We start from the raw sequence: 25,435 nt of genomic DNA, 5'->3' as shown, positions 1-25,435 counted from the left end.
CCCCGATCGTGTCGGGGAGTCGGGGGGGCAAGAGGGCTTGAGCTCCCTCTTGCCCCGATCGTGTTGGGAGTCGGGGAGTCGGCGGTCCTTCGGGGTGGGGGTGCAGGTGCGTGCGAGCAGTCCTGCTTGGGGTGAATCGGACGTCGGGGGGGAACTATGTAAAAAAAATACACAGCAGAAGCTTCCAGTTCCTGGCATAAAGTGTAGGCATAAAAATTGCAACAGAATCTGCTATCTGTACCCAGCCAGGCATTTATTGACTGACTTTTTCATTCTAACGCAGATTTCCAATAAACTACATCTTTTACTGCCAATATTGATCCCAAAATGTCCAGGAAAAGAAAAGTTGACGGTGAAGGCAGACAATTTAATGACAAATGGGAAAATGAATACATGTTTGTGCTTAGTGAGGGCAAACCAGTATGTATATTGTGTTATGAGACAGTGTCGGTGATGAAAGAGTACAATATACGTCGTCATTTTGACACCAAACATAATGTTAAGTATGGCAAATATACTTTGGAAGAAAAGCATAAAATTGTTAAAGAACTAAAAGGCAAACTACAATCACAGCAGCAAATGTTTACAAAGGCTACAGCGAAAAATGATGCTGCAGTGAAAGCAAGCTTTATAGTGGCTGAAGAAATTGCCCGTACTTCAAGGTGTTTTTCAGAGGGTGCCTTTTTGAAGCAATGCATGCTAAAAGTGTGTGAGAAAGTATGCCCAGACCAGATACAGAGTTTTCAAACTGTCAGTTTGTCAAGAAACACCATTGCAGACAGAGTTCAAGAACTCTCAGGAAATCTATCATCACAGCTGGCCGAACAGGCATGCAGTTATCTCGCTTTTTCACTTGCTATCGATGAAAGCACAGACAACACTGATACAGCGCAGCTGTCCATCTTTATACGTGCTACGAAGACCGACCTCTCTGTCACTGAGGAACTTTTGGATGTAGCTGCCATGTATGGGACGACGACTGGTAGAGATATATTTGAGGCTGTGGAGAAATCTATAAATAATTTTAAATTACCCTGGGAAAAGTTGGTGGGGCTAACTACTGATGGCGCACCTTCAATGTGCGGAGAAAAGAAAGGCTTGGTTGGACTAATGAAGGAAAGAATGCAAAAAAGTCACTGCCACACACCCTTGATTACTTATCATTGCATTATCCACCAAGAGGCTATGTGTGGAAAAGTTCTGGACATGAATGACATAATGACCACAGTCATTAAAACTATTAACTTTATAAGGGCACGTGGCCTGAATCATCGCCAGTTCCAGCAGTTTTTACAGGAGGTGGGTGCAGAGCATGGAGACGTGCCATACCACACAGAAGTAAGATGGCTGAGCAAGAGCGCAGTCCTCAAAAGATTTTTTGAGCTCAGAGAACAAATTGCTCTTTTCATGGAAAGTAAAGGAAAGCCCTTGCCTGAACTGTCGGATCCCGCCTGGCTATGTGATTTTGCTATGATGTGTGACATATGCGAGCATCTCGCCCAACTGAATCTGAAGCTGCAGAGACGCAAACAAGTCATCACGAAGATGTCTGACATGATCACAGCATTCCAGCGTAAACTTCAACTATGGAAGTCCCAACTGGAACAGGACAATCTTGCCCACTTTCCCGTTTGTTTGAGTATCTCAACCACTATTTCTGGTACTTTTCCTTGCAGTCGGCTGGCTACCAAAGTTAGCCGTTTACTACGTGAATTTGAGCGGCGCTTCTCTGACTTTAGAACACAGCACTCAGGCTTTGACATCTTTGCCAATCCTTTTACAGTTGATGTCAACAATGTGCCCCATCACCTTCAGATGGAGATAATCGAGCTTCAGTCTGACAGTGGCCTGAAATCAAGGTTTCAGGATGTTGAAATTGAGGACTTCTACCCTCTACTGCCCCCTGACTCAATGCCAGAGCTCCGACTTCATGCTGCCCGTATTCTATCCATGTTCGGGAGCACCTATCTTTGTGAACAGATGTTTTCAATAATGAATCTGAACAAAAACAAGCACAGATCACGCATTACCGATGACAACCTCCATGCTGTTTTGCGGGTTGCTACAGCCCAAGAAATAAAACTGAACATTGACTCATTGATACGGGGAAAACGGTGTCAGACATCTAGCCAGAAAACAAAACAATGAGCATTTTAGGTACATTCCAATATTACTGTTTTACTTGATACCAATATTACTGTTTTGCTTGATAGCATGTGAGTTGGTTAACAGCACTGTTAAGGAAAAGATTGTTCCACTCATTTTAAATTCACATTTCTGGTTAACATTGTCAGTTTATGACTGTTCAGTAAACCATTCGGCCCGTGATTTAGGCTGGATTTTAGATTTTGGCCCCTTCTCTGATTGAGTTCGACACCCCTGACGTAGATCTTTGCAATATTATAAGTGAAAATATTTATTACTTTGGCTATCACACATTCAGACTTCTTGCTTGTTTAGTTTATCACTGGCAGGGCCTCAGTTTTACAAAGGGATCATGTACAATACGAAAATCACTACAACAGATCATGCATAACATTCTTATTTTGCCAGTATTTTAAGACCTTTTATCAAGGGCAAAATGTGGCATGTGGGATTTTGATTCCTATGTCTCATCTTTAAACTTATCGAAGTTTCAGCTCATGAAATCTTAGTTGCTTTTATCTAGTCACCAGAGCCTGATGGAATGTCTGCTGAGTTCTATAAAATACTATAGGAACATATATTGTCACTGGTCACATATTTTGAGGTGGTTTTTCTGAATAAGTCTTTTCCAGAATATGCTAATCATTCCCTGATACTGCCTAAACCTAGTAGAAATCCGAACTTGTTGGATTCTTTTCGGCTATCAGTCATTAATTTTAAACTTAGGCTATGGCAAAGATACAGACATAATACATCCAGACCCAGTAGGGTTTGTCCAAAATTGGTAGACAGTGTAGAGTGAAAGAAGGGTCATGGGCATGGCAGCTATGAGCTCATAGTCACGTTGCAGATCCCTGCTGTTGGTTAGTTTAGAAGTCCAAAAAGCATTTGACTGTACATTGGGAATTCTTATTAAATATGGACTTAGGAGTTCCTTTTTGGATATGGTTAAAGTATTCTATATGAATCCCACTTTGTCAGTGTGAGTAAATGGCCTTATTTATGAGTTCTTCCCCTCTTTAATTTATACTTTCCTTAGAAACTTTACTTATCAGTTTTTGTCATTCTGGAGAGTAAGGATGTACAAAAGCAGTTCCAGAAATCTAGGGCGAGACCTCTGCACCTACTCATAACACTGAGGACCCAAAGACGATGTCCTCCTGTGCTGCCACATCCACTCTGTAGAACTTGGAGAACAGTGGACCAAGTTGCTGCCCTACAAATCTCCCTGGACGAAATCACCCAAGCTTGTGCCCACAAAGAAGCCACGCTTCTTGTGGAATATGCTTTCAAGGAGTCCAGCAATTGCTTACCACAGGCAATATATGATGACAAAATGCCCATCTGTATCCATCTTGAAATGGTAGCCTTAGACACCGGTCTACCGTGTCTAGCCTGACTGGTAAGCACAAATAGATGGTCCGACAGTCGGAACTCATTAGTGACCTCTAGATAACGTAGGAGGACTCTCCTCACATCCAACTTTCTCAGAAACCTGTACTTTTTTGCTTGACCCTGTGATGTACCTCTTGATTGACATGAAAATGCCAAAATGACCTTTGGCAGAAAGAATGGAACTGTGTGCAAAGAAACTCCCGCCTCTGATCTTGAGGAAGGGCTCTCTGCATGACAGTGAATGCATCACCACAGTAGGGAGTTTTCTCTGATATATTAAAACTAGCCATGATCAAGCCTATTTTGAAAGCTGGAAACTAGATGTGAATAGTTTAAATAGCTATAGGCCAACTACTGTCTTACCTTTGTTAAGAAAAATAACTGAGAAAACAGTATTATAACTAATTGATGATTTCATGGAGCAAAATAGTGCTTTGAATCCCTGCCAATTTGGATTTCAGAGAGGCCATGGGGTAGAAACCCTATTGTTAACTACAGATCAGATTAGAAGGGGTATGGATGGTTATATGCGAATTACTAGTTGGTGTCATTAGATATTTCATCATCTTTTGAAACTGTAAATACTGAATTGTTATTTTATAAAAACTGAGAGATAGGGATAAGAGCCATAACTAGTACATGGTTTTTACTTGTTTTTGAGAGAAAGATTCTTTCAAGTAAAAGTGAATGGAAAAGTTCAGCCCGATACCCAATTTGTATTGGAGCACCACAAGGGTCAGCACTATCCCAATTGCTATTCAACCTATATATGGCACCATTGGGTGCGTATTTGACCCACATAGGTCAGCATTGGCACCAGTGCAATTTAATATTTTTGTTCCACTGTTGATTACAATAATTCAAGAGTTGGGATTTCAGGGGATGGCTATGGTCTGAGTACAGATGGAAGGAGAACCAGGACGGAGGACAGAGGTCTCTGTACAGACCGAGGCCATCCCCTCAAAGATGTCTACAGTCTCAACGCAGACAGAAGTAATGGTTCAAACGGACGAAAGCCTTTTGATGGAGCTAAAGAGCCTGAGAGAGGAGGTTCAGCGCTTAAGGAGCATCCGAGACGACGAAACCTTCATCGATGGAGTCATTCAGGAGCTGTCTCAGATCGCTGAACAGGAACTTGACAAGACCACCCTGGGAACACCCATAGCATCCAAAACGGCCACCTTGAGACAAACTACCGGAATGCAGGAAGTGGTTGGAGACGCTGACTCCTGGCAGTTGGTGACTTCCTCCACAAAAAAATGCAGAGGACCTAACTCTGTCTCTTTTTCCCCCATACAGGACAGCTCAACATCGACACCTCATATCATCCTGAGGAACAGATATCAGCTGCTACAGGAAGGTCCGGAGAAAGAGCTACAAGTAGTTGTTCAGCAGACGGTTCCAACTCCGGAATCAACAGTACAGCCCACCCCTAAGAAGCGCAGAGTGGTGGTCATCGGAGATTCGCTGCTGAGGGGCACCGAGGGACCAATCTGCAGACCAGACCTACAATCAAGAGAGATCTGCTGTTTGCCAGGGGCCAGGATCCGGGATGTCACTGCTTGCATTGACAGACTCATCAAGCCCCGAGACCACTTCCCCATGGTTCTAATCCACGTCGGAACCAACGACACCGCAAGGAGCAGCCCGGACAGCATACCTGAAGACTTCAGGGCCCTGGGGGAGAAGCTGAGGAGGATGGATGCGCAGGTAGTCTTCTCCTCGATTCTCCCAGTGAGGGGCAAGGGCAGAGCCAGAGAGGATCGAACACAAAGGGCGAACGACTGGCTGCGAGGATGGTGCAAGGAGATGAACTTCGGGTTTCTGCACCATGGAGAAGCATTGCAAGGACTACAGGGACACGACGGGCTACACCTAACCAGAAGAGGGAAGAATGTCCTTGGACACCGCCTAGCCCGCCTACTCCACAGGGCTTTAAACTAGGTAAGTCGGGGGAGGGTACAGGCACAAACAACATACCAGGCGAACTAAAATGCCAATACATTTATGAGGCTGAGGAAAGTAGACACCGAAATTCTAGGTCAGGGGTGAGAGCACACACTTTTGAGTCGGGAGTAGGGTCACATCATATTTATGGGTCACATTGTAATTCCGGGTCTAGGGGGAGTACACACTGTAGTTCTGGGTATATGGGGAGTACACATTGTGGTTCTGAGCCTCAGGAAAGCACAAATAACACAAACAATGCTAAAGGAGTTCAAATAGCTCAAACAGGAATATCCCCACTGAGACATAACAAAAATATAACATGGAGGGCTATGTACGTCAACGCACACAGTTTAGGAAACAAGATCCTGGAATTGGAAACAGAAATAAGGAATGCCGACCTGGATGTGGTGGCGATATCCGAAACCTGGCTCACAGACTCCCACGGGTGGGACATGGTCATACCGGGTTACAACTTGCTTCGCCGGGACAGAGAGGGTAGGAAGGGAGGGGGTGTAGCATTATATACTAAAGATGACATTAAGGTCACGAGAATCTCAGATGTCCAGTATACTGGGGAATCCCTTTGGGTTAATTTGGCCAGAGGGAAGGACAAATGCTTGTATCTTGGCGTAATTTACAGACCCCCAAGACAACAGGATGACCTGGATATGGAAATAATTGAAGATATAGAAAATATCACCTTGCGTGGGGACACAGTATTGCTAGGTGACTTCAACATGCCTGATGTGGATTGGGTTACACTTACCTCTGCTTCCGGCAGCAGCAGGAGGCTATTAAACTCTATAAAAGGAGCAAGCCTCAGGCAACTGGTGTTGGAACCGACAAGGGATCAGGCAATACTGGACCTGATACTTACCAATGGAGAAAGTGTCACAGAGGTCTCGGTGGGCGACACATTGGCCTCCAGTGACCACAACATGGTATGGTTCAATATCAGGAAAGGTTTCACTAAATCTACTACACTAACCAAAGTCCTCAAATTCAAGGACACAAATTTCAAAGAAATGGGAGACTTCGTTCACCAGGCGCTACAAAGCCAAGAAGAAACCGATAACGTGGAAGACATGTGGTCGACTTTGAAAGCAACCATACAAGAAGCAACAAACCGCTATGTAAAATCAGTAAGTAAACGGCGAAGGAACAATAAGCCACAGTGGTTTACTGCGGAGATCTCAGACCTGATCAAGGAGAAGAAAAAAGCATTCATCTCTTACAAACAATCAGGGAAGCAGGACTCTAGAGCAGACTACCTGACCAAATCAAAAGCCGTCAAAACAGCATTCAGGGAGGCTAAATTCCTCATGGAGGAGTCTCTAGCAAAGAACATCCAGAAGGGAGATAAATCCTTCTTCAGGTATATCAGTGATAGAAGAAAAAACTCAGGCGGGATTGTACGTCTTAGGAAACCAGACGGAGACTATGTGGAAAAGGATTCGGAAAAAACCCAACTATTAAATGAATACTTCTGCTCAGTCTTCACCCGAGAAGCGCCAGGGCTCGGCCCTCAGCTACAGACAAGGGTTGGCTCAGTTGACCCATTTAGTAACTTTGAGTTTACGCCCAGCAGTGTCTACAGTGAGCTGTCAAAGCTCAAGGTTAACAAAGCAATGGGGCCGGACAACCTGCACCCCAGGGTGCTTAGGGAGCTGAGTGATGTCTTGGCGGAGCCACTGTCCGCGCTCTTCAACCTCTCCCTTAGTACAGGCAGCGTCCCGTTGGACTGGAGGACGGCTAACGTCATTCCACTCCACAAGAAAGGCTCAAAGATGGAGACAGCAAACTACAGACCAGTGAGTCTAACATCGATAGTGAGCAAACTAATGGAAACTCTAATCAAACACCAATTAGATAAGATCCTGGATGAGGAGAATCTACGGGATCCCCGACAACATGGATTTACTAAGGGGAGATCCTGCCAATCCAACCTGATCAGCTTCTTTGACTGGGTAACGGGGAAGCTAGATATTGGGGAGTCCCTGGACATCGTGTACCTGGACTTTAGCAAAGCATTCGATAGCGTACCACACCGCAGGTTACTGAGCAAGATGAGTTCTATAGGATTAGGTAACACATTGACGAAATGGGTTGGGAGCTGGCTTGGAGGTAGGCTCCAAAGGGTGGTGGTGAACGGCAGCTCCTCCGAAATGACGGAGGTGATTAGTGGAGTACCACAGGGCTCAGTTTTGGGCCCAATCCTATTCAACATCTTTATAAGAGACTTGGCAGAAGGGCTTCGAGGTAAAATAACATTATTCGCCGATGACGCCAAACTGAGTAATGTAGTGGGCAAATGCACAACAGACGAAGATTCAGTGCCCGACAACATGATGCACGACCTACTCCTACTGGAGCGATGGTCTAGGACATGGCAACTCAACTTCAATGCCAAAAAATGCAAAGTTATGCACCTGGGCAGCCAGAATCCATGCAAGTCTTATACCCTTAATGGCGAGATCCTAGCAAAAACGGTAGCAGAACGAGACTTGGGGGTAATCGTCAGTGAGGACATGAAGTCTGCCAATCAAGTGGAGCAGGCTTCGTCCAAGGCAAGACAAATCATGGGCTGCATACGAAAGGGTTTCGTCAGACGTAAGGCGGAAGTCATTATGCCATTGTATAGATCCATGGTGAGGCCCCACCTGGAATACTGTGTGCAATTCTGGAGGCCGCATTATCGCAAGGATGTGCTGAGACTGGAGTCGGTGCAAAGAATGGCCACCCGGATGGTCTCGGGACTCAAGGATCTACCATACGAAAAACGGCTTGACAAATTACAGCTATACTCGCTCGAGGAGCGCAGAGAGAGGGGGGACATGATCGAGACGTTCAAGTATCTTACGGGCCGCATCGAGGAGGAGGAAGATATCTTCATTTTCAAGGGTCCCACGACAACAAGAGGGCATCTGTTGAAAATCAGGGGTGGGAAACTACGAGGTGACACCAGGAAATTCTTTTTCACTGAAAGAGTGGTTGATCGCTGGAATAGTCTTCCACTACAGGTGATTGATGCCAGCAGCGTGCCTGATTTTAAGGCCAAATGGGATCGGCACATGGGATCTATTCACAGGGCAAAGGTAGGGGAGGGACATTAAGGTGGGCAGACTAGATGGGCCGTGGGCCTTTATCTGCCGTCTATTTCTATGTTTCTATGTATATTGTTATGTGGGTATATTGTTATACTGATTGTTGCTAAAATTGATCCTATACAAACTAGTTTAAAACCTATTAGTGAAGAACCTATAACAATAGCTAAATGGCTTAACAATCATAAATTAGTCAATATTGAGACGTGTATGTCTTGCTGAATAACGGGCCATTCTCTTCAGCCAAGGATAGAAGATTCCATCAGTATCAACCTTTAAATATCTGGGAATCATCGTTGACTATCAACTAAATTTTGAAAGGCAAGTTTCAGGATTAATTAAATTATGTTTTTATACACTAAGAACGTTACGGGTAGTTAGAGGACTATCTCAAGAGCATAATATACATACTCTTATTCATGCGCTATTAATTTCTAAATTGGATTATTGTAACATTGTTTCTATGCGTATAAAAAAGTAATCTTAGAAGATTGCAAATAATTCAAAATACAGCGATCAAATTATTGGGTTTCAAAAAGAAATTTGATAAGGTCATCCTACTGTATTTGCAATTTTATTGATTACCTATTTTCTATAGAATTCAGTTTAAAACTTTGACTCTTGTACATTAGGCTTTTTATCTTCAGCAACTCAAGTATTTACCCTGACAATTCCTTATGCGCAGGTTAGAATTCCGAGATCAATCCAAGATAATAGGCTGGTTCTTCCTTCAGCCAATAGGGTAAAATAAGGCTTTTTATTTCTTTGGTCTTCAATTACGGAATCATTTACCACGTGAATTGAGGTTGGAGGTAAGCATGCAAGCATTCAAACTAGACTAAAAACATTTTATTTTGTGAGGTATTTGGTAAAGATTCTTCATTAGCAAAGATAATTCATATATATTGAGGGGAAAGGGTCTTTGCCATGTGAATCCTGTGATTTTAATGGCTAAAAGACATTTAGGTTTATTTTGGGTTATGTGGTGTGGTATTTATGTATGTATGCTTAAATGTCTTGAGGTCTGTCATATTTTAATTTGAGTTCTTTTTTACATTTTATAGTTATTGTAGACCTGTCGTATGAACGAGCGGTATAAAGTTTTAATAAAACATAAAACTTAAATGTTAGTTACCGAATGTATGTGGATGATTTACCATTTTTTTTTCCTGATGATGGTGCAACACAAGTGAACAAGTGTATTGACTATGTAAATGAATGGATGACTAATAAATTGCTGCTAAATGTAGCAAAATTTGAGATTTTGGTGATAAGCAGATATGTTGAAATGCCAATGAAATTACCTTTAGGAACAGCTTCTAAATTGTTAACTGTTAAGTCTGTCATTAGAATTTTAGGATGTATGATTGATAATCACTTGTCTTTTCAGATGCAAATTGCTAAAGTAATTAAATCATGTTTTGACAGCTCATTCTCAGTTGTTGAACCACAATTGTGGAATGCCTTGCCCAGCACATTACGATTTTGCACAACAATGCAGCAGTTAAAAAAATATCTGAAAACTTACCAATTCATGAAAGCGTTCTTGATTAATTAAGAAAAATTTTAATGTATGACAGCTGAACTCTTAGGGCTCCTTTTACTAAGGTGCGCTAGCAGTTTTAGCGGCTAGAACTAACGCCAGCTCAATGCTGGCATTAGCATCTAGCACGCGTTAATGCCCTAAAGCAGCTTAGTAAAAGAAGCCCTTAGTGAATGATTCTGTTGTGATGTATTATGTGTGTGTGGGATTTATTATTAAGAATGTCTATTTTATAGTATTGTATATGTACATGATTGTAAGCTGAGTACAAAGTAATTAAATAAACAAACAAATAAATAAATAGTATAAAGCAGTATAAAATCTATTTTACTCTATTGGGATCTTGCTGGGTACTTGTGGTTGGCATTTGGGCTTGATGGACCTTCAATCTGTCACAGTATAGTAATTCTTATGTTCTTGTGTAAAATCTAAGAAATTGTTTAAGAGACTTCTCCCTCAGGACAAATCATAAAAATATCATCAATAAACCAGAAATATTTGACAGTTTTAGTCTGATATTTAACCAAAAAGGTGTCTTCCATTTATGCCATGAAAAGGTTGGCTATGACTGTTACACAAATGCTTTGAATTTAAGGTCTGTTTATAACTTTATGATATAGATCATTTTCTGGACGAACAGGGGATTTCCAAGGAAAATCATGATAAAGGCTGTCAAATCCTTCCATTCATTCAGTAAATTTTCAAAAAACTATGAGGAAAGATGGCTCCTTGTGGACAATGTTGGCGGCTGCAATTGAAATTCTTCTAAAGACAATTCTGCAGAAAACTATCCCAGTGATTATACACCCATGCATTTCTCTATTCCCAGGATCAACTTTCTAAGTCATCTTGACAATAATGCAAATTTTACATTATTCTAGGGTTTTTTAGTTTTTCATATCTGCTGGAAAACATTGCAGAGGGTTTTAAGTGTACAGTATACCGTATATACTCGAATATAAACTGGGATTTTGGGCCCAAAAATTGGCCCAAAAATGGGGGTCCCAGTTTATATTTGAGCCAACAATATACCCCCTTCCAAAATTATTACAGGCCACCACCGCCAAGCTCTGCACTGTGTCCCCCTGTCTGCCCTACCCTCATACCTCTACTGCCAATCACTAGTTCCTGCCCCGCTGCTAACTGGCTGCCGTGAGTTTCTTCCGCCGCTGAGCAGCACGAACAGGCGCGTGATTTGGCAGTGCTGCTTGGCTTCCTTTTCCAGGTGTATTTCTATACAAGGTCATGGTTTGAATACTACTGTTGAATCAGGCTTGCTAGTCCTGCAGAAGGGTCGGGGAAAGGATTTGATATACTACCTTTCTGTGGTTACAATAAAAGTGTTTATATATTATATGTACATATTTTTCCCAGGGCAACAGATGGTTAAGTGATTTGCCATAGTCACAGTGTGAATTGAACCTGGTTCCCCTCATCCCCAGGTCACCAGTTTACTCCTCCATTCCACTATATAAAAAATTGCAGGGTTGACCCAACAACTCATATTCAAATAAATTGATTTGGTGAGCAATTTGGAATGCTGCTATATATGAAATTGAATGGGAATTCATAATCCAGAAGTTAAGACTTAGATCAGATGTGGGCAACCAGAGTCTGAGGGCCACAACCCAGTCAGGTTTTCAACATTGCCCCAATGAATATGCAATGAGATCAATTTGCCAGCAATAGAAGCAAATCAATCTCATCCATATTTATTGTGGAAAACTTGAAAATCAATTTGGTTGTGACCCACAAAAACTCTGGTTGCCCATTCCTGTCTTAGATGAATCAGAAAATGTTCTTTGAAACATCTGGTATAGCTACTTGCAATTGAATCTATTCTCAAAACTGACAAATTTTTCCTTCACAGAATTTGGAAATACTGTGTATGATTGTTTCATCATCTTGCTTAAGCACATTCCCCAACTATATATTATGAAAAATTTCCCACAATCCATGACAACCAACATATATATTATTAAAAACCTAATCAAGAAAAGACTGCTGCCAACAAACTAAAGTTGCAAGCAGTTTTTCCTTCTTTAAAAGTGGGGAGTGTGTGCCCTCCTCTGGCAGCTTTATAGTATCAAGTAGAAATAGAGAAAAACTACCTAATAAAGAGTGAAAGACATCATACCAGTGTCAAATATAGAAGTATTATGAGCATTTAGTTTTCAAAAACATTTATTTGCTGTCAGTCAGCAAAGCCAACAGGAAAATGCTGATAGTGTAATATTGGTATATGTTTAGCAAAGTCTAGCTGAAACTTCATCTTGTGAGAATCCTGATTCAACTATACTTGCATTCTGGGATGCACTAGGTATGACTTAAGACTCCGATTGGCCAGACCCCTAAGGCCAATCGGGATGCCATTTATAGGATTTGCCCCTTAATGCTAAAAACTCTATTTTCAATAAAGAGGGGTATACTTTTGAAGCCGATGGCCTCTCCTCTCTTATTTCTCCACTTTTTGAAAACAGTCCTCAGCCCAGGTATAACGAAGCTTTCCCTTTACTCTACACTGTCAAATATTTCAACTGGCACAGATCTATAAAAATAGATTTTCTACAACTCACCTTATATTTTCCTTAGATTATCCTATCATTTTTTGAAGAAAGGAATATCCAAATTTTCAAACAAGCATATAAGTATTCCTTAACCAATCAGAGGCCCTTTATAAGTCTGCATCTTTTAAACAAATACCTCCATAACCAATCTTAGCTGTAATAAGTCTTAAATTCAGGTTGTTTTGGGGAACCTTCCCTGCTCTGGGTCCTTTCCCATATTTTGCTTGGGAGCCCTTAATTTGAATTTCTGCCACTGTTTCGATCAGTAATACTGTTTCTTCAATTTAGATTTCTGTGAGAACTCTAAATATGTCGCACTATGTCTCCATATGCCCTTCAATTCATGCCTCAAGTTACTGAATAATTTTTAAAGGTCGGCAAAGGAAATACAAGGCGAGTAATTCAGCAGTCAAGTAAGACATTTCTTTGAGGTACAATTATGATAAGATTACCCATTTAAGAAAGATCAATAGCAAAATATAACTTAAAAGCATATTAAATTACCCCAAAACTTTAAATTGGAATGAACCTTGATAACCACTTTAGGAATTCTTTTTTTTTTTTTTTTTTTTAATCTCTATCTAGAATCATATACCTGTGCTCTTGCATTAACCTCTGTGAGGACAGCTGAATAGTGCAGTTCCATTTCCTTTTTCTCTTTCTGCCAAGAGCTGTCCTTCTCTTTAATCTGTTCAGCTAGCTTACCCAAAGCAGCTTCATGGGTCTGATGAAGCTCCTTCATGGTATCGGATTTGTTCTTACAAGCATTTTCCAAATAGGATACCTTTATGTTGGGCAGAAAAAAGTAAGGCATTCAGTTTAAAATGCATAATCATATGACCAACATCAGTTTATATCATTACATTACATTACATTACATTACATTAGGGATTTCTATTCCGCCATTACCTTGCGGTTCAAGGCGGATTACAAAAGGTTAATTTAAAAAAGCAGAGTTACAATGATTAGCTAGAGAGGTAAGTTGTAGATCTTATAAACATTTAACGTGTTGTTGTGGATGAGGTGGTTTGTAAAAGAATTAATAGGTGGTCACAGTGGAGGTTCTTTTGTTATTATTAGTGCGGTAATGGGTAGATCTAATGTCAGTTTTAGAGTTACTAAGAGGTCGTGATGTTATTGCTGCTTCAGGAATTTCTTGAAAAGTATGGTTTTTATTTCTTTTCTGAACGTCCTATAGTCTGGGGTGGTCATCAGAAGGTTGGAGATCTGGTTGTCCAGCCTTGCGGCTCGAGTGGCTAGGAGGCCGTCGTGTAGTTTTGTTCTTTTGACTTCCTTGATTGAGGGGGGTATGAATGGGGAGTGCGTTTTTCTGTGTCTGGTAGTGGGTGCTTGGATGAGGCGATTGTTCAAGTATGATGGGCTGTCTCCGTGTAGGGTTTTAAATAATATGCAGTAGAATTTGAATTGGATTCTTTCTTGGATTGGAAGCCAATGTGAGTTGATGAAGGCTTCAGTGATGTGATCATGTTTTCTCAATGAATAGATGAGTCTCAAAGCTGTATTTTGGATTGTTTGGAGTTGTCTAATCGTCGTTGCAGGGCAAGGAAGGAAGAGGATGTTGCAGTAGTCCAATATACCTAGTATTAGGGATTGCACTATAAGTTGGAATTGTGTTCTTTCAAAGAATTTTCGGACTTGTCTCATGATTGCGAATGATTTCTGAATTGTTTTATTTATTTGCGGTTGCATAGTGCCGCGTCTGTCTATGGTCATGCCAAGTAGTTTTATGGTGGTTTGGATGGGGTATTTGATTGCGTTTATATCTAGGTTGATTGTGGTTTGGACCTTGTCATTTTCGAGAAGGATGAATTTGGTTTTGTCTTGGTTGAGTTTAAGTTTGTGGTTTTTCATCCAGGTTGTGACTGTTTCAAGTGTTTGGTGAAGTTTGTCTGTCATGGTAGGTTTAGAATGATCGTATGGGATGAGGATGGTGATGTCATCGGCATAACTATAGGTGGTTATGCCTAGATTGTCCAGATGCGTTCCTAGAGAAGCAGTGTAGAGATTGAAGAGGGTAGGGGATAGTGGAGATCCTTGTGGTACGCCGCAGGGGTTTGACCAGGATTCTGACTTTTCTTTGTTAGATTTTACACTGTAGGTTCTGAGTTTTAGGAATCCTTCAAACCAAGAGTATACTTTATCTGAGATGCCTATTGCGTCTAAGATCTGTAGAAGGATGTTGTGATCCACTAAGTCGAATGCCGCAGTTAGGTCCAGTTGTATGAGCAGCATTTTTTCCCCTGTACTAAGGTGTTGTCTGACGGTATCCATAAGGGAGCCTAGTAGTGTCTCTGTACTGAAGTTTGTTCTGAATCCTGATTGCATCCCATATTATATTTGATAAAATCTTCCATGAAGTTATCTTTAAAAACTGAAAACAAGCCAAAATAATGGATATTTTTTTCCATACACATTTACAAATCTGTTTATGGAATCTGTACATCATAGCCATTATTTCATAAACTCATACACATGTAAACTGCAGCTCTTACATGTGTATATTGCATATAAGTGCAAATAATTTAAGAAAGACGCACCACACAGTGTTTTCAAGGAAACAAGGTGGGTGAAGCTAAAATCTAAGCATGTGCTCCCTATGTTAAAAAAGGAAAGAGGAAAGTCTCCATGTTAGGTTTTACATCAGCTCAAAGACACACACAGGTTTTAAAAAGTGCTTGTTTTAGGCAAGACTTTACATGAAAGATAAAAAATAATTTTTCTTAATCCTGTGTACTTTATGTCCATTATAAAATGTAACTAAGTTAATTGACAGCTGATAGAAACCAGGGGACAAAGTTTATCTCGGTCCCCATCCCTTTAGGAGGGTTACCCAAAAAACCCTAAAGTTTGAAAAACTGTGCTTGATCAGAAAACAATTTTTTAAACGTTTTAAGCCCATCCTGGGTCGCTCAAAGCCACTGATTACATAAAGCTGTGTTTCTTAAAATTTGTTATTATTTACTACTACTATTTATCATTTCTATAGCTCTGAATAGATGGTCCCTGCTCAGAAGAACTTACAATCTAACTTGACAGACAGGACATCTCAGGGTTGAAGAGTTTCTAGCAGAAGGAATGATACGATGGGTATAGGTAACTGACAATGAGTGTGAGGTAAGAGTTGAAAGCTGCTTCATAAAAGTGGGCTGTTAGCTTGGATATGAATACTGCTAGAGACAGATCATGACGTATTGACTGTCAGCCTGTTACCAGGCATACAGTGCGGCAAGAAAGAAGGGATGGAGCCTGGAGTTGGCGGTGGAGGAGAAGGGTACAGATAAGAGGGACTTACCCAATGAACAGAGTTCATGGGGGGAACACAGGGGAAAGCATAGGGAAAGATAAGTAAATAGAGATATTGATGGGCTACAGAGTAAATGCAGTTGTAAATCAGTAAGAGGAGTTTGAACTGTATTCAGAAACTGATGGGAAGCCAACGAAGTGACTTGAAGAGAGGGGTAATGTGAATGTGGCAGCTCTCGTGGAAATATGAGATATACTGGTAGACAGTGGGATGGCAGAAGAGGAAGATCCATCATTACATACACTGAAAGTATGATGGGAGAGAAAGGAAGAAAACCAGGAGAGAACAGAACCTTGGTATCCCAGTGAGAAGCAAATTTCTTAGTATAAGGGGTGTTCAATCTACCTCAGTAGGAAAGAATAGAGTGTTCAAAAAATGTTTTTATTTTTTAATCCCCTGATAGCTCCATTCACTTCATCCACTTTTTCTGCAATGACTTGAACCACTTTGAAAAGAATTCTTCTGTTTGACCTTCAAACCAGGAAATCACGGCTTTCTTGACGTCTTCATCACTTGTAAACCGCTGTCCACGGAGAGATTTCTTCTAAACTCGAACAGATGATAATCCAAGGGAGCCAGGACAGGACTGTAGGGAGGATGGGTCAGCTACTGAAACCCACATTCTCAGATGGCAGCCTGTGAATATCGTGATATGTACACCAGCGTATTGTCAAAAAGAAGCATCATGCCTGCAGTGAGTTTTCCTCGTCTTTTCTCCTTAACTGACTCCCACAAAGCAATCATTCTGTTAGCATAACTCTCCTCGGTTATGGTTGTCTTATGTGGCATGAACTCCAGAAGTTAAAGCTCTTCATCTTCCCAGAAGACAGTTGCCATTATTATTATATTTATTGAATTTAAAATACCGCTAGCACATAAGTATTAAGCGGTTTACAAAGCTAATAATATAATAGGCACATTTAACCACCCTCTCTGTCCTGGATGGGCTCACAATCTAAACTAAAGTGCCTGAGAGAAAAACATTGCTTATATTAAAAGATAAATTGGAGGAAGAACCCCAAAGAAAAACATTATGATATACGTAATTACAAGGAGCCCCAAAGTATCCAAGAAAGATAAAAATAAGTTACATTTCAAAAATTAAATAGTAAGTAACAAGATGAATAAATGAATTTTAATCAAACAAAATAAATAAAAGAAAAAATAAATTAAAACAAACTCAATAAAAATAGTCTTGAGATGCACATCTATCTCATGCATATTTATTGTGGATATCCTGAAAACCGGACCTGCCTGTGGCTCTCAAGGATCAGAATTGCCTACCCCTGTTCTAGAAGAAACACTGAATGCATCAAATAAGCCTCTAGCTGGTAACTTTCTTGTAGTTCTTAGTGGAGCACATGAATTGACGCAGGAAGTAAGGGTGCTGGGGCTGCTTGATAAGTGATCAAAACATGATCAGATTTCATATAATCCCTGGAATTAGTCCACACAAGAAATTCATACCATAGCATACCATACATTTTCTTCTATACCGCAAGTTTTGACAAGGATTCAATGTGGTTTACAACAAGAATTTTAATTAGTGGTCATGGACAATGAGTTACAAGTTTGAGGAAGCAGAGATGCCTTTGCATTTTGAATTAGGGGTTTGAAGAGAAGAGCCTTAGTTTTCTGTACACATTGTACATAACATTTCTTTTTTTATTTAGTATTGTACCCATCAGCAATCACATTTTCACCATATATACACACACGTTTCCATTTTTTCAATAACAATATCCTATTATTGGCATTCTGCATTCATGCCCATAGATTTTTGGTCTGCCAGTTTCCACTTTTCGCCTCCTTCCACCCCTTCCCCTCCCCTCATACCACTCCCATATCCAGGACGAGCCTTTGACGTCACTTCCAAATCCAGTATGTGCCTTTGACGTTACGCCCGGTAATCCTTTTTCAACCCTCTGGTTCTTTTCTTTCACTTTCGGCAGCTGGACTCACTCAGTGCATCAGCTCAGAAGGAGAGATTTTTTCACATCAGTTTCGAAGTAAGTGATTATTTTTCAGGCTAATATCCGTTGGCATAATCCTGGATGTTTAATAGTGTTGTATAAATACTTTTTTTGTACTAATAAGTTAGATGACAATTCGGGACCTCCTTTCACGGACAATGCAGGTTCGTTTTTGTTTTGGTCTATACCCTGTTTGTCTCCTATTGGCATGGATTAACCCTAATCAGAGCAGTTACTTTTAAACCAATGCCTTTCCCCTCAATTTCTCCAGTATTTGTAGCTGTTTTATTTAAAGATATCCTAGTCCTGTGTACTGGCCACACAAGCTTTATTTCTATTTCTTACCATCCGCATGCAGACTATTCCCGTACGCCATTTCAGGTGTAGCAATTCTCAGAACTCATATCCATACTTCATCTCTTCATTCTCCTTCATTTTAAGAATTTTGATGACCATTTTATTACGTTGTTTTCCACATCACTCTCTACATGTGATATATTGGACATCTCAGTAGGTATTTCACTTTTCCCTCACTCCACTCAGCCTTTAAATAAATCTTGTTCATGTCACTTTCTCTCAATGCTCACATTCACAGTAATCTTTCACAATATATTCCAGTTTGTATAATATCGCACCTAAGGTATCACACTAGTTGGATCTCATTTCACACAACTATCATTTCATTATTCATCTTTTTAGCATTTATTTATTTTCTACTATCTATTCACTTTACCCACCACTCCTCCACATTATCATTAGTCTAATTTAATTTTATTTTACAATTTTTCTCGTTGGTTCAGGTCCTTTCTTTTCGCACATTCTGTCACAGTCTTTATGTTTACACCATTGTTCACTTACTCATCTTCACAGATCACACAAACGATTGGTGGCACTAATATTTTATGTCATCACATTTTTACACAGCTTTTCGTCATTCTTCAATAGGACCCCTGAGGAAGGAGTGTTTCTCCGAAACAAGGACCGTGTAGGGTCCGCATTCCATGTATATGAGAGTCATTTTCAAAGGATCACAAATTTATATGTTTTTTAATAAAGATTTCTGCCTTGTACATTTCCATCTGCAGTTTCTTTTTGCTTTTGTGGACCATGCACGCCATTTTATATTGAATACGCTTTTTTATGGGTAGCCAGTGTAACTCTCTTAAGAGTGGGGTAACACTCTAGAATTGACTTCATCGGAAGATTAGTCTGGCAGCTGTGTTCTGGAGTAACTTAAGTTTTCTACATTCTTTTTCCAGTAATACAGGGAGTTGCAATAGTCTAGGTAAGATAGGAAGACCACTTGTGCTACTGTCCTGAACCTAGCCCGACTCAGTGTAGATCTAATTGCTCTTAATTGTCTTGAGTCTGTAGAAAAATTAATTAATCTGGTCAGCAAAGGTAAGATCTGAGTCTAAAATTACACTCAGCACATTTGATGTTCCATCAATCTTGAGTTTTTCACTGGCTGTCAACACCAAATCTGTATAAGGCAAAGAGCTAAAGTTTTCAAACCAGAGGACCTTGATCTTCAGTTTGGTGAGTTTGAGGAAGCTTTTCTTTGTCCATACATAGAGATCTTCAACAACCCTTCCTATGTATTGGGCAATGGCTTCAAAAGTATCCTTCACTGGACACAACAGAAAAATATTGTCTGCATTGGAGAATATGTGAATTTGGGGAAGAGGTATATTCTGAACAGTGATGGAGATAGCGGAGAGCCTTGCGATATGCCATAGAAAGATTTCCAGGCTTGGGATTTGTCATTACCCTTCCTTACTTCATATGTTCTGTTGGTCAGGAATTATTCAATCCACTTCAAGACTATGCCTTTTATTCTCAGTTAGTTTAATCTAAAAAGTGAGAGAGAATGGTCCACTATATCAAATGCAGCCAAGATGTCAAACTGTAGAAGTACAATTGTGTACTCCTGCTTATATAAAATTTGACTTTAGACGTCAGTTCTTGCAGTAAAGATTCTGCACAATGTATGGATCTGAACCAATGTTGTGAGTTATGGAATCCATATCCTGTTTAAGAAGTAAGTTAGCTGACACAAAACTCTATAAACGGAGGCTACAACTTATCCAGAACACCGCTGTTAGATTGATATTTAACCTTAAGAGACTTGATCATGTCTTAGGCTACTATCAAAAATTACATTGGTTGCAAATTAAATCAAGGATATTATTCAAACTTGGGTGTTTTTGTTATAAGATACTATATGGTTTAATTCCAACCTGCATCTCTAAGCATTTTCTCTTTGGAAACAGAAGATGCCTAATTCAAGAAATTAGATTTTTTGCTTTTCCTTCTGTAAAGGGTTGCCTGTATAAGAGATTTTTCAGTAGAATTATGGCTTACCTGACTGCTCTTTTGGATAAGAGCTTTGGTAAGTTGATTTCCAGTTCTTATTTCTTTTTTAACTTCAAGAAATTGTTAAAAACCTTTCTATTTAAGAAAAACTTTTACCAACTGAATTGTTAAAAACCTATCTTTTTAAGAAAAAGTTTTAGCTATTGAATTGTCATATCCCTGTGTATGAAGTCTTCTTTAGTTGTAAACCACACGGAGCTGCGATGTTGTAGCGGTATACAAGAGTACTGTTATGTTATGATAACATGAGAAGAATAGTGAAAAAGAGACTTATAGGAGCGTCTGCAAAGGTCATAAGATTACATCAAGCACAGATGTTATTCAAAAATACAATCCTGGATACCCAGACTAGATATATTCCATGTATTAAAAAAGGAGGAAGGAAGACCAAACGGCAGCTGGCATGGTTAATGAGTGGGGTGAAGGAAGCTATTAGAGCTATAAGAGAATCCTTCGGAAAGTGGAAGGAGGATCCGACTGAAAATAATTGTAACGTAGAAGACATGAACGGTCCATCCAGTCCATCCATTAATGATACTCATTTAAAAATACATGATTTGATTAACTTGTCTCTTCTTTGATACTTCTGTGCCATAGACTGTAGAGTATTGCCCTAGGTTCCAAATGCTGAAGTTGCTGTCCAAGCTCACTTCAGCCAATCCAACCATCCCGTTGTTTGCAGGATATCTACCGTAAAGTCTGACCAGCAACATCCTCATGTTTCATATTAGTGGAGTTCACATTGATGCCCACTCTACACCTAATCACCATATATGGGACTCAAGACAGTGCAGGTCTGTCCAATACCGGCCTTAACTCTTTAATTTACATCCTTCATTTTCTAATTAGAGATTCTCTATTTTTATCCCATGTTTTTTTTTAATTCCAACACCGTTTTTCTCTCCACCACTTCCCTTGGAAGGGCATTCCAGGAATCTACCACTCTCTCTGTGAAGAAGAATTTCTTAACATTGCTCCTTAGTCTTCCTCCCTGTAACCTCAAATTATGCCCTCTAGTTTTACCATGTTTTCTTCTCTGGAAAAGATTTGGTTCTATATTAATGCCTTTCAAGTATTTAAACATTTGTATTATATCTCCCCTGTCCCTCCTCTCCTCCAGAGTATACATATAAACATAGTAGATGATGGCAGATAAAGACCTGAATGGTCCATCCAGTCTGCTCAACCTGATTCAATTTAAATTTTTTTTCTTCTTCTTAGCTATTTCTGGGCAAAAATCCAAAATTCTGCCCGGTACTGTGCTTAAGTTCCAATTACTGAAGTCTCAGTCAAAGCTCACTCCAGCCCATCTACACCATCCCAGCCATTGAAGCCCTCCCCAGCTCATCCTCAACCAATTGGCCATATACAGACACAGACACAGACCATGCAAGTCTGCCCGGTACTAGCCTTAGTTCTTCAATATTTACTATTATTTTCTGATTCTAGCTCCTCTGTGTTCATCCTATGCTTCCTTGAACTCTGTCACCGTTTTCCTCTCCATCACCTCTCTCAGATGCACATTCCAGGCATCCACCACCCTCTCCGTAAAGATAAAGAAGGGTGTTTGATTTCTTTTCTTTCCTATCACAGTTAATGAAGCTGTGAATAAAGTCACTAGTTCTTCATTTACATATTGCTAATAGATGATTGTCACTGTAATTAGAAATGATGATATAGGTCAGGGGTAGGCAATTCCAGTCCTCGAGAGCCAGAGGCAGGTCAGGTTTCCAGGATATCCACAATGAATATACATGATATGGATTTGCATGCACTGTCTCCTTGAGATACAAATCTATCTCATGCATATTCATTGTGGATATCCTGAAAACTCAATCTGACCTGTGGCTCTCGAGGACCGTCATTGCCTACCCATGATATAGTAACATCAGACATAGTAGATGATGTAGTTTCGACATAGTAGATGATGGCAGATAAAGACCAGAAATGGTCCATCCAGTCTGCCCAACCCTACCCACTCTTTAAATTACAGACTTAATTTAAATCTTCCTTCTTCTTAGCTATTGCTATGTCAGAACCTAAAGCTCTGCCCAGTACTATGCTTAGGTTCCATCTACTGAAGTCTCCATCAAGCTCACTCCAGTCCATCTAAACCATACCAGCCATCAAAGCCCTCCCCAGCCCATCCTCAACCAAACAGCCATATACAGACATAGACCGTGAAAGTCTGCCCAGTACTGGCCTTAATTTTTTCTGATTCGAGATCCTCTGTGTTCATCCCATGCTTTTTTTAACTCTGTCATCATTTTCCTCTCCACCACCTCCCTCAGGAGCACATTCCAGGCATCCACCACCCTCTATAAAGAAGAACTTCCTTACATTGCTCTAGGTCTTCCAGTCTCTTCTCATACTTTTTTTCTCTTATAATTTTCATTGCCTTCCTTTGGACTGCTTCAATTCTTTTTATATCCTTCGCCAGATACAGCACAAGGGATGGCAAGTCAAATGCAAGGAACTAGTAAGGAAGGCAAAGAAACCTTGAAAAGAAGATTGCACTGGAAGTGTAAGGAAAGAGATTTATATACCGCCTTTTTGTAGTATTATAACCCCACTCAAAGCAGTTTACATACAGGTACTTTAAGTATTTTCCCTAACTGTCCTGGTGGACTCACAGCAAAAACTTTTTTAGGTATATTAAAAACAAGAAGCTAGGAAAAGAATTAGTTGGACCTCTAGACAACTGAGGGGTAAAAGAGGGTCTCAGGGAAGACAAGGCCATAGCAGAGAGATTAAATTAATTCTTTCCTTCAGTCTTCACCGAGGAAGATGTGGGAGAGATTCCAGTGCCAGAAATAGTATTCAATGCTGATGAACCAGAGAAACACAAACAAATCTCTAACACTGAAAGAAGTAATGGGTCAATTTAACAAACTGAACAGTAGCAAATCACCTGGACCTGATGGCATACATCTCAGAGTGATGATAGAATTGAAAAATGAACTTGCAGAGCTATTGTTAGTCATTTGTAATTTATCTTTAAAATCCAGCATAGATTGGAGGGTGGCCAATATGATGCTGATTTTTAAAGCGGGGTCCAGAGGTGATCCAGGAAATTATAAACTGATGAGTGCAACATCGGTGCCAGGCAAAATGCTAGAGACTATTATAAAGAACAAAATGACAGAACATGAGCATGGACTGAGAGACATGAGCACGGATTGAGAGAAAGCCAATATGGATTTAGTCAAGGGAAATCTTGCCTCACCAATCTACTACATTACTTTGAAGGGGTGAATGAATATGTGGATCAAGATGAGCGAATTTATAATATGATGCCAAAATCCAAGATGTTACGGAGAGCTTGCCGAGACTCATCAAGCCTGATTACTATTATCTGATGTTGCTCATCCACGTTGGCACTAACAATACTGCCAGGTACTCCTGCAATGTATCAAAAGTGACTTTGTGGCTCTGGGAGAGAAGGTGAAGCAGTCAGGTGCACAGGTGGTATTGTTCTCCATCCTCCCTATCAAGGGTAAAGGCCAAAGCAGAGAAGCTTGTATTCTGGAGATGTGAATGCGTGGCTACCCAGCTGGTATCGTCAAGAGCGTTTTGGCTACCTGGACTGTGGGATGATTTTCCAAGGGCTGCTGAGTAAAGATGGTGTGCATCTATCAAAGAAAGGAAGAAGTGTTTTTGGCAGCAGGCTGGCTAATCTACTGAAGAGGGCTTTAAACTAGAAGTGATGGGGCAGGGTTATCAATTGTAATTGAAATTGTAAGAGCCAGAAATCTTTTTTGTGAGGCAAGTAAGTAAAAGTAAGAGGAAAAGAAGGCCACTTTGGTTCTTTAACTGTTTGACCAGAGAATTGGATAGAGGGAGTGTGCTAGATGTGGTGTATTTCGATTTTAGCAAAGTCTTTGACAGTGTTCCACACAGATGTCTAATAAATAAACTGAGTGTCATCAGGATGGGTCCCAAAGTGATGGGCTGGGTTAAGAACTTGTTGAGTTGACAGCAACAGAGGGTAGTGATCAAGGGAGATCACTCTGAAGAAAAATGGAGATCGTTCTGAAGACAGGGATGTTACCAGTGGTGTGCCTCAAGGTTCTGTTCTTGGGCCTGTTCTTTTTAACATTTTTATAAATGATATTGCTGCAGGGCTGTAGGGTAAGATTTGCCTCTTTGCGGATGATACCAAAATTTGCAATAGAGTAAACACCCAGGATGGTGTGACTAACATGAAGAAAGACCTGGCGCAGCTTGAAGAATTGTCTGAAATTTGGCAGCTAAAATTTAATGCTAAGAAATGCAAGGTCATGCACTTGGGCTGCAAAAACCCAAGGGAAAGGTAAGTTTAGGAGGTGAAGAACTTTAGTGCACGACAGAAGAGCAGGACTTAGGTGTGATTGTATGTGATGATCTTAAGGCAGCCAAACAGGTTGAAAAGGTGATGGCGAAAGATAGAAGGATGCTAGGGTGCATAGGGAGAGGTATGGCCAGTGAGACCTCATTTAGAATTCTGTGTACAATTCTGGAGGCAGCACCTTCAAAAAGATATAAAAAGGATAGAGTCGGCCCAGAGGAAGGATACTAAAATGGTGCGTGGTCTTTGGGGACAGACTTAAAGATCTCAATCTGTATACTTTGGAGGAAAGGCGGGAGAGGGGAAATATGATAGAGACATTTAAATACCTACATGGCATAAATGCGCATGAGTCGAGTCTCTTTCATTTGAAAGGAAGCGCTGGAATGAGAGGGGATAGGGTGAAGTTATGAAGTGATAGGCTCAGGAGTAATCTAAGGAAATACTTTTTTTACAGCAAAGGTGGTAGATGAGTGAAACAGTCTCCAAGTAGAGGTGGTGGAGACAAAGCCTGTGTCTGATTTCAAGAAAGCCAGGGATAGGCATGTGGAATCTCTTAGAGAATGGAAGAGATAATGTTTACTGTGGATTGACAGATTGGATGAGCCTTTTGGCATTTATCTGCCATCATGTTTCTAGATATATTTGGATTTTCAAAGGCATTTGACAAGTACCTCATGAAAAACTTCTAAGAAAATTAGAAAGGCATTGGATAGGAGGTAATGTCTTA

General features: G+C 40.4%; 1 protein-coding gene across 4 annotated transcripts in view; it reads right to left on the bottom strand.

Moving 5' to 3' along the window:
• The window catches only part of CCDC171 (coiled-coil domain containing 171), a 608,461-nt gene that overhangs the window by 374,801 nt on the left and 208,225 nt on the right, over positions 1 to 25,435 (bottom strand). For all 4 annotated transcript variants that reach the window (XM_033920389.1, XM_033920380.1, XM_033920408.1 and 1 more), the window contains exon 15: positions 13,300 to 13,488. In XM_033920389.1, coding sequence (XP_033776280.1) covers positions 13,300 to 13,488 — 189 coding nt within the window. The remainder of the gene's footprint in view (positions 1 to 13,299; positions 13,489 to 25,435) is intronic.

Source organism: Geotrypetes seraphini, chromosome 1 (assembly GCF_902459505.1).
Source record: "Geotrypetes seraphini chromosome 1, aGeoSer1.1, whole genome shotgun sequence".
Lineage (NCBI taxonomy): Eukaryota > Metazoa > Chordata > Amphibia > Gymnophiona > Dermophiidae > Geotrypetes > Geotrypetes seraphini.
The sequence above is the reverse complement of the archived record's forward strand: the minus strand, read 5'-3'. Positions and strand labels throughout refer to the sequence as shown.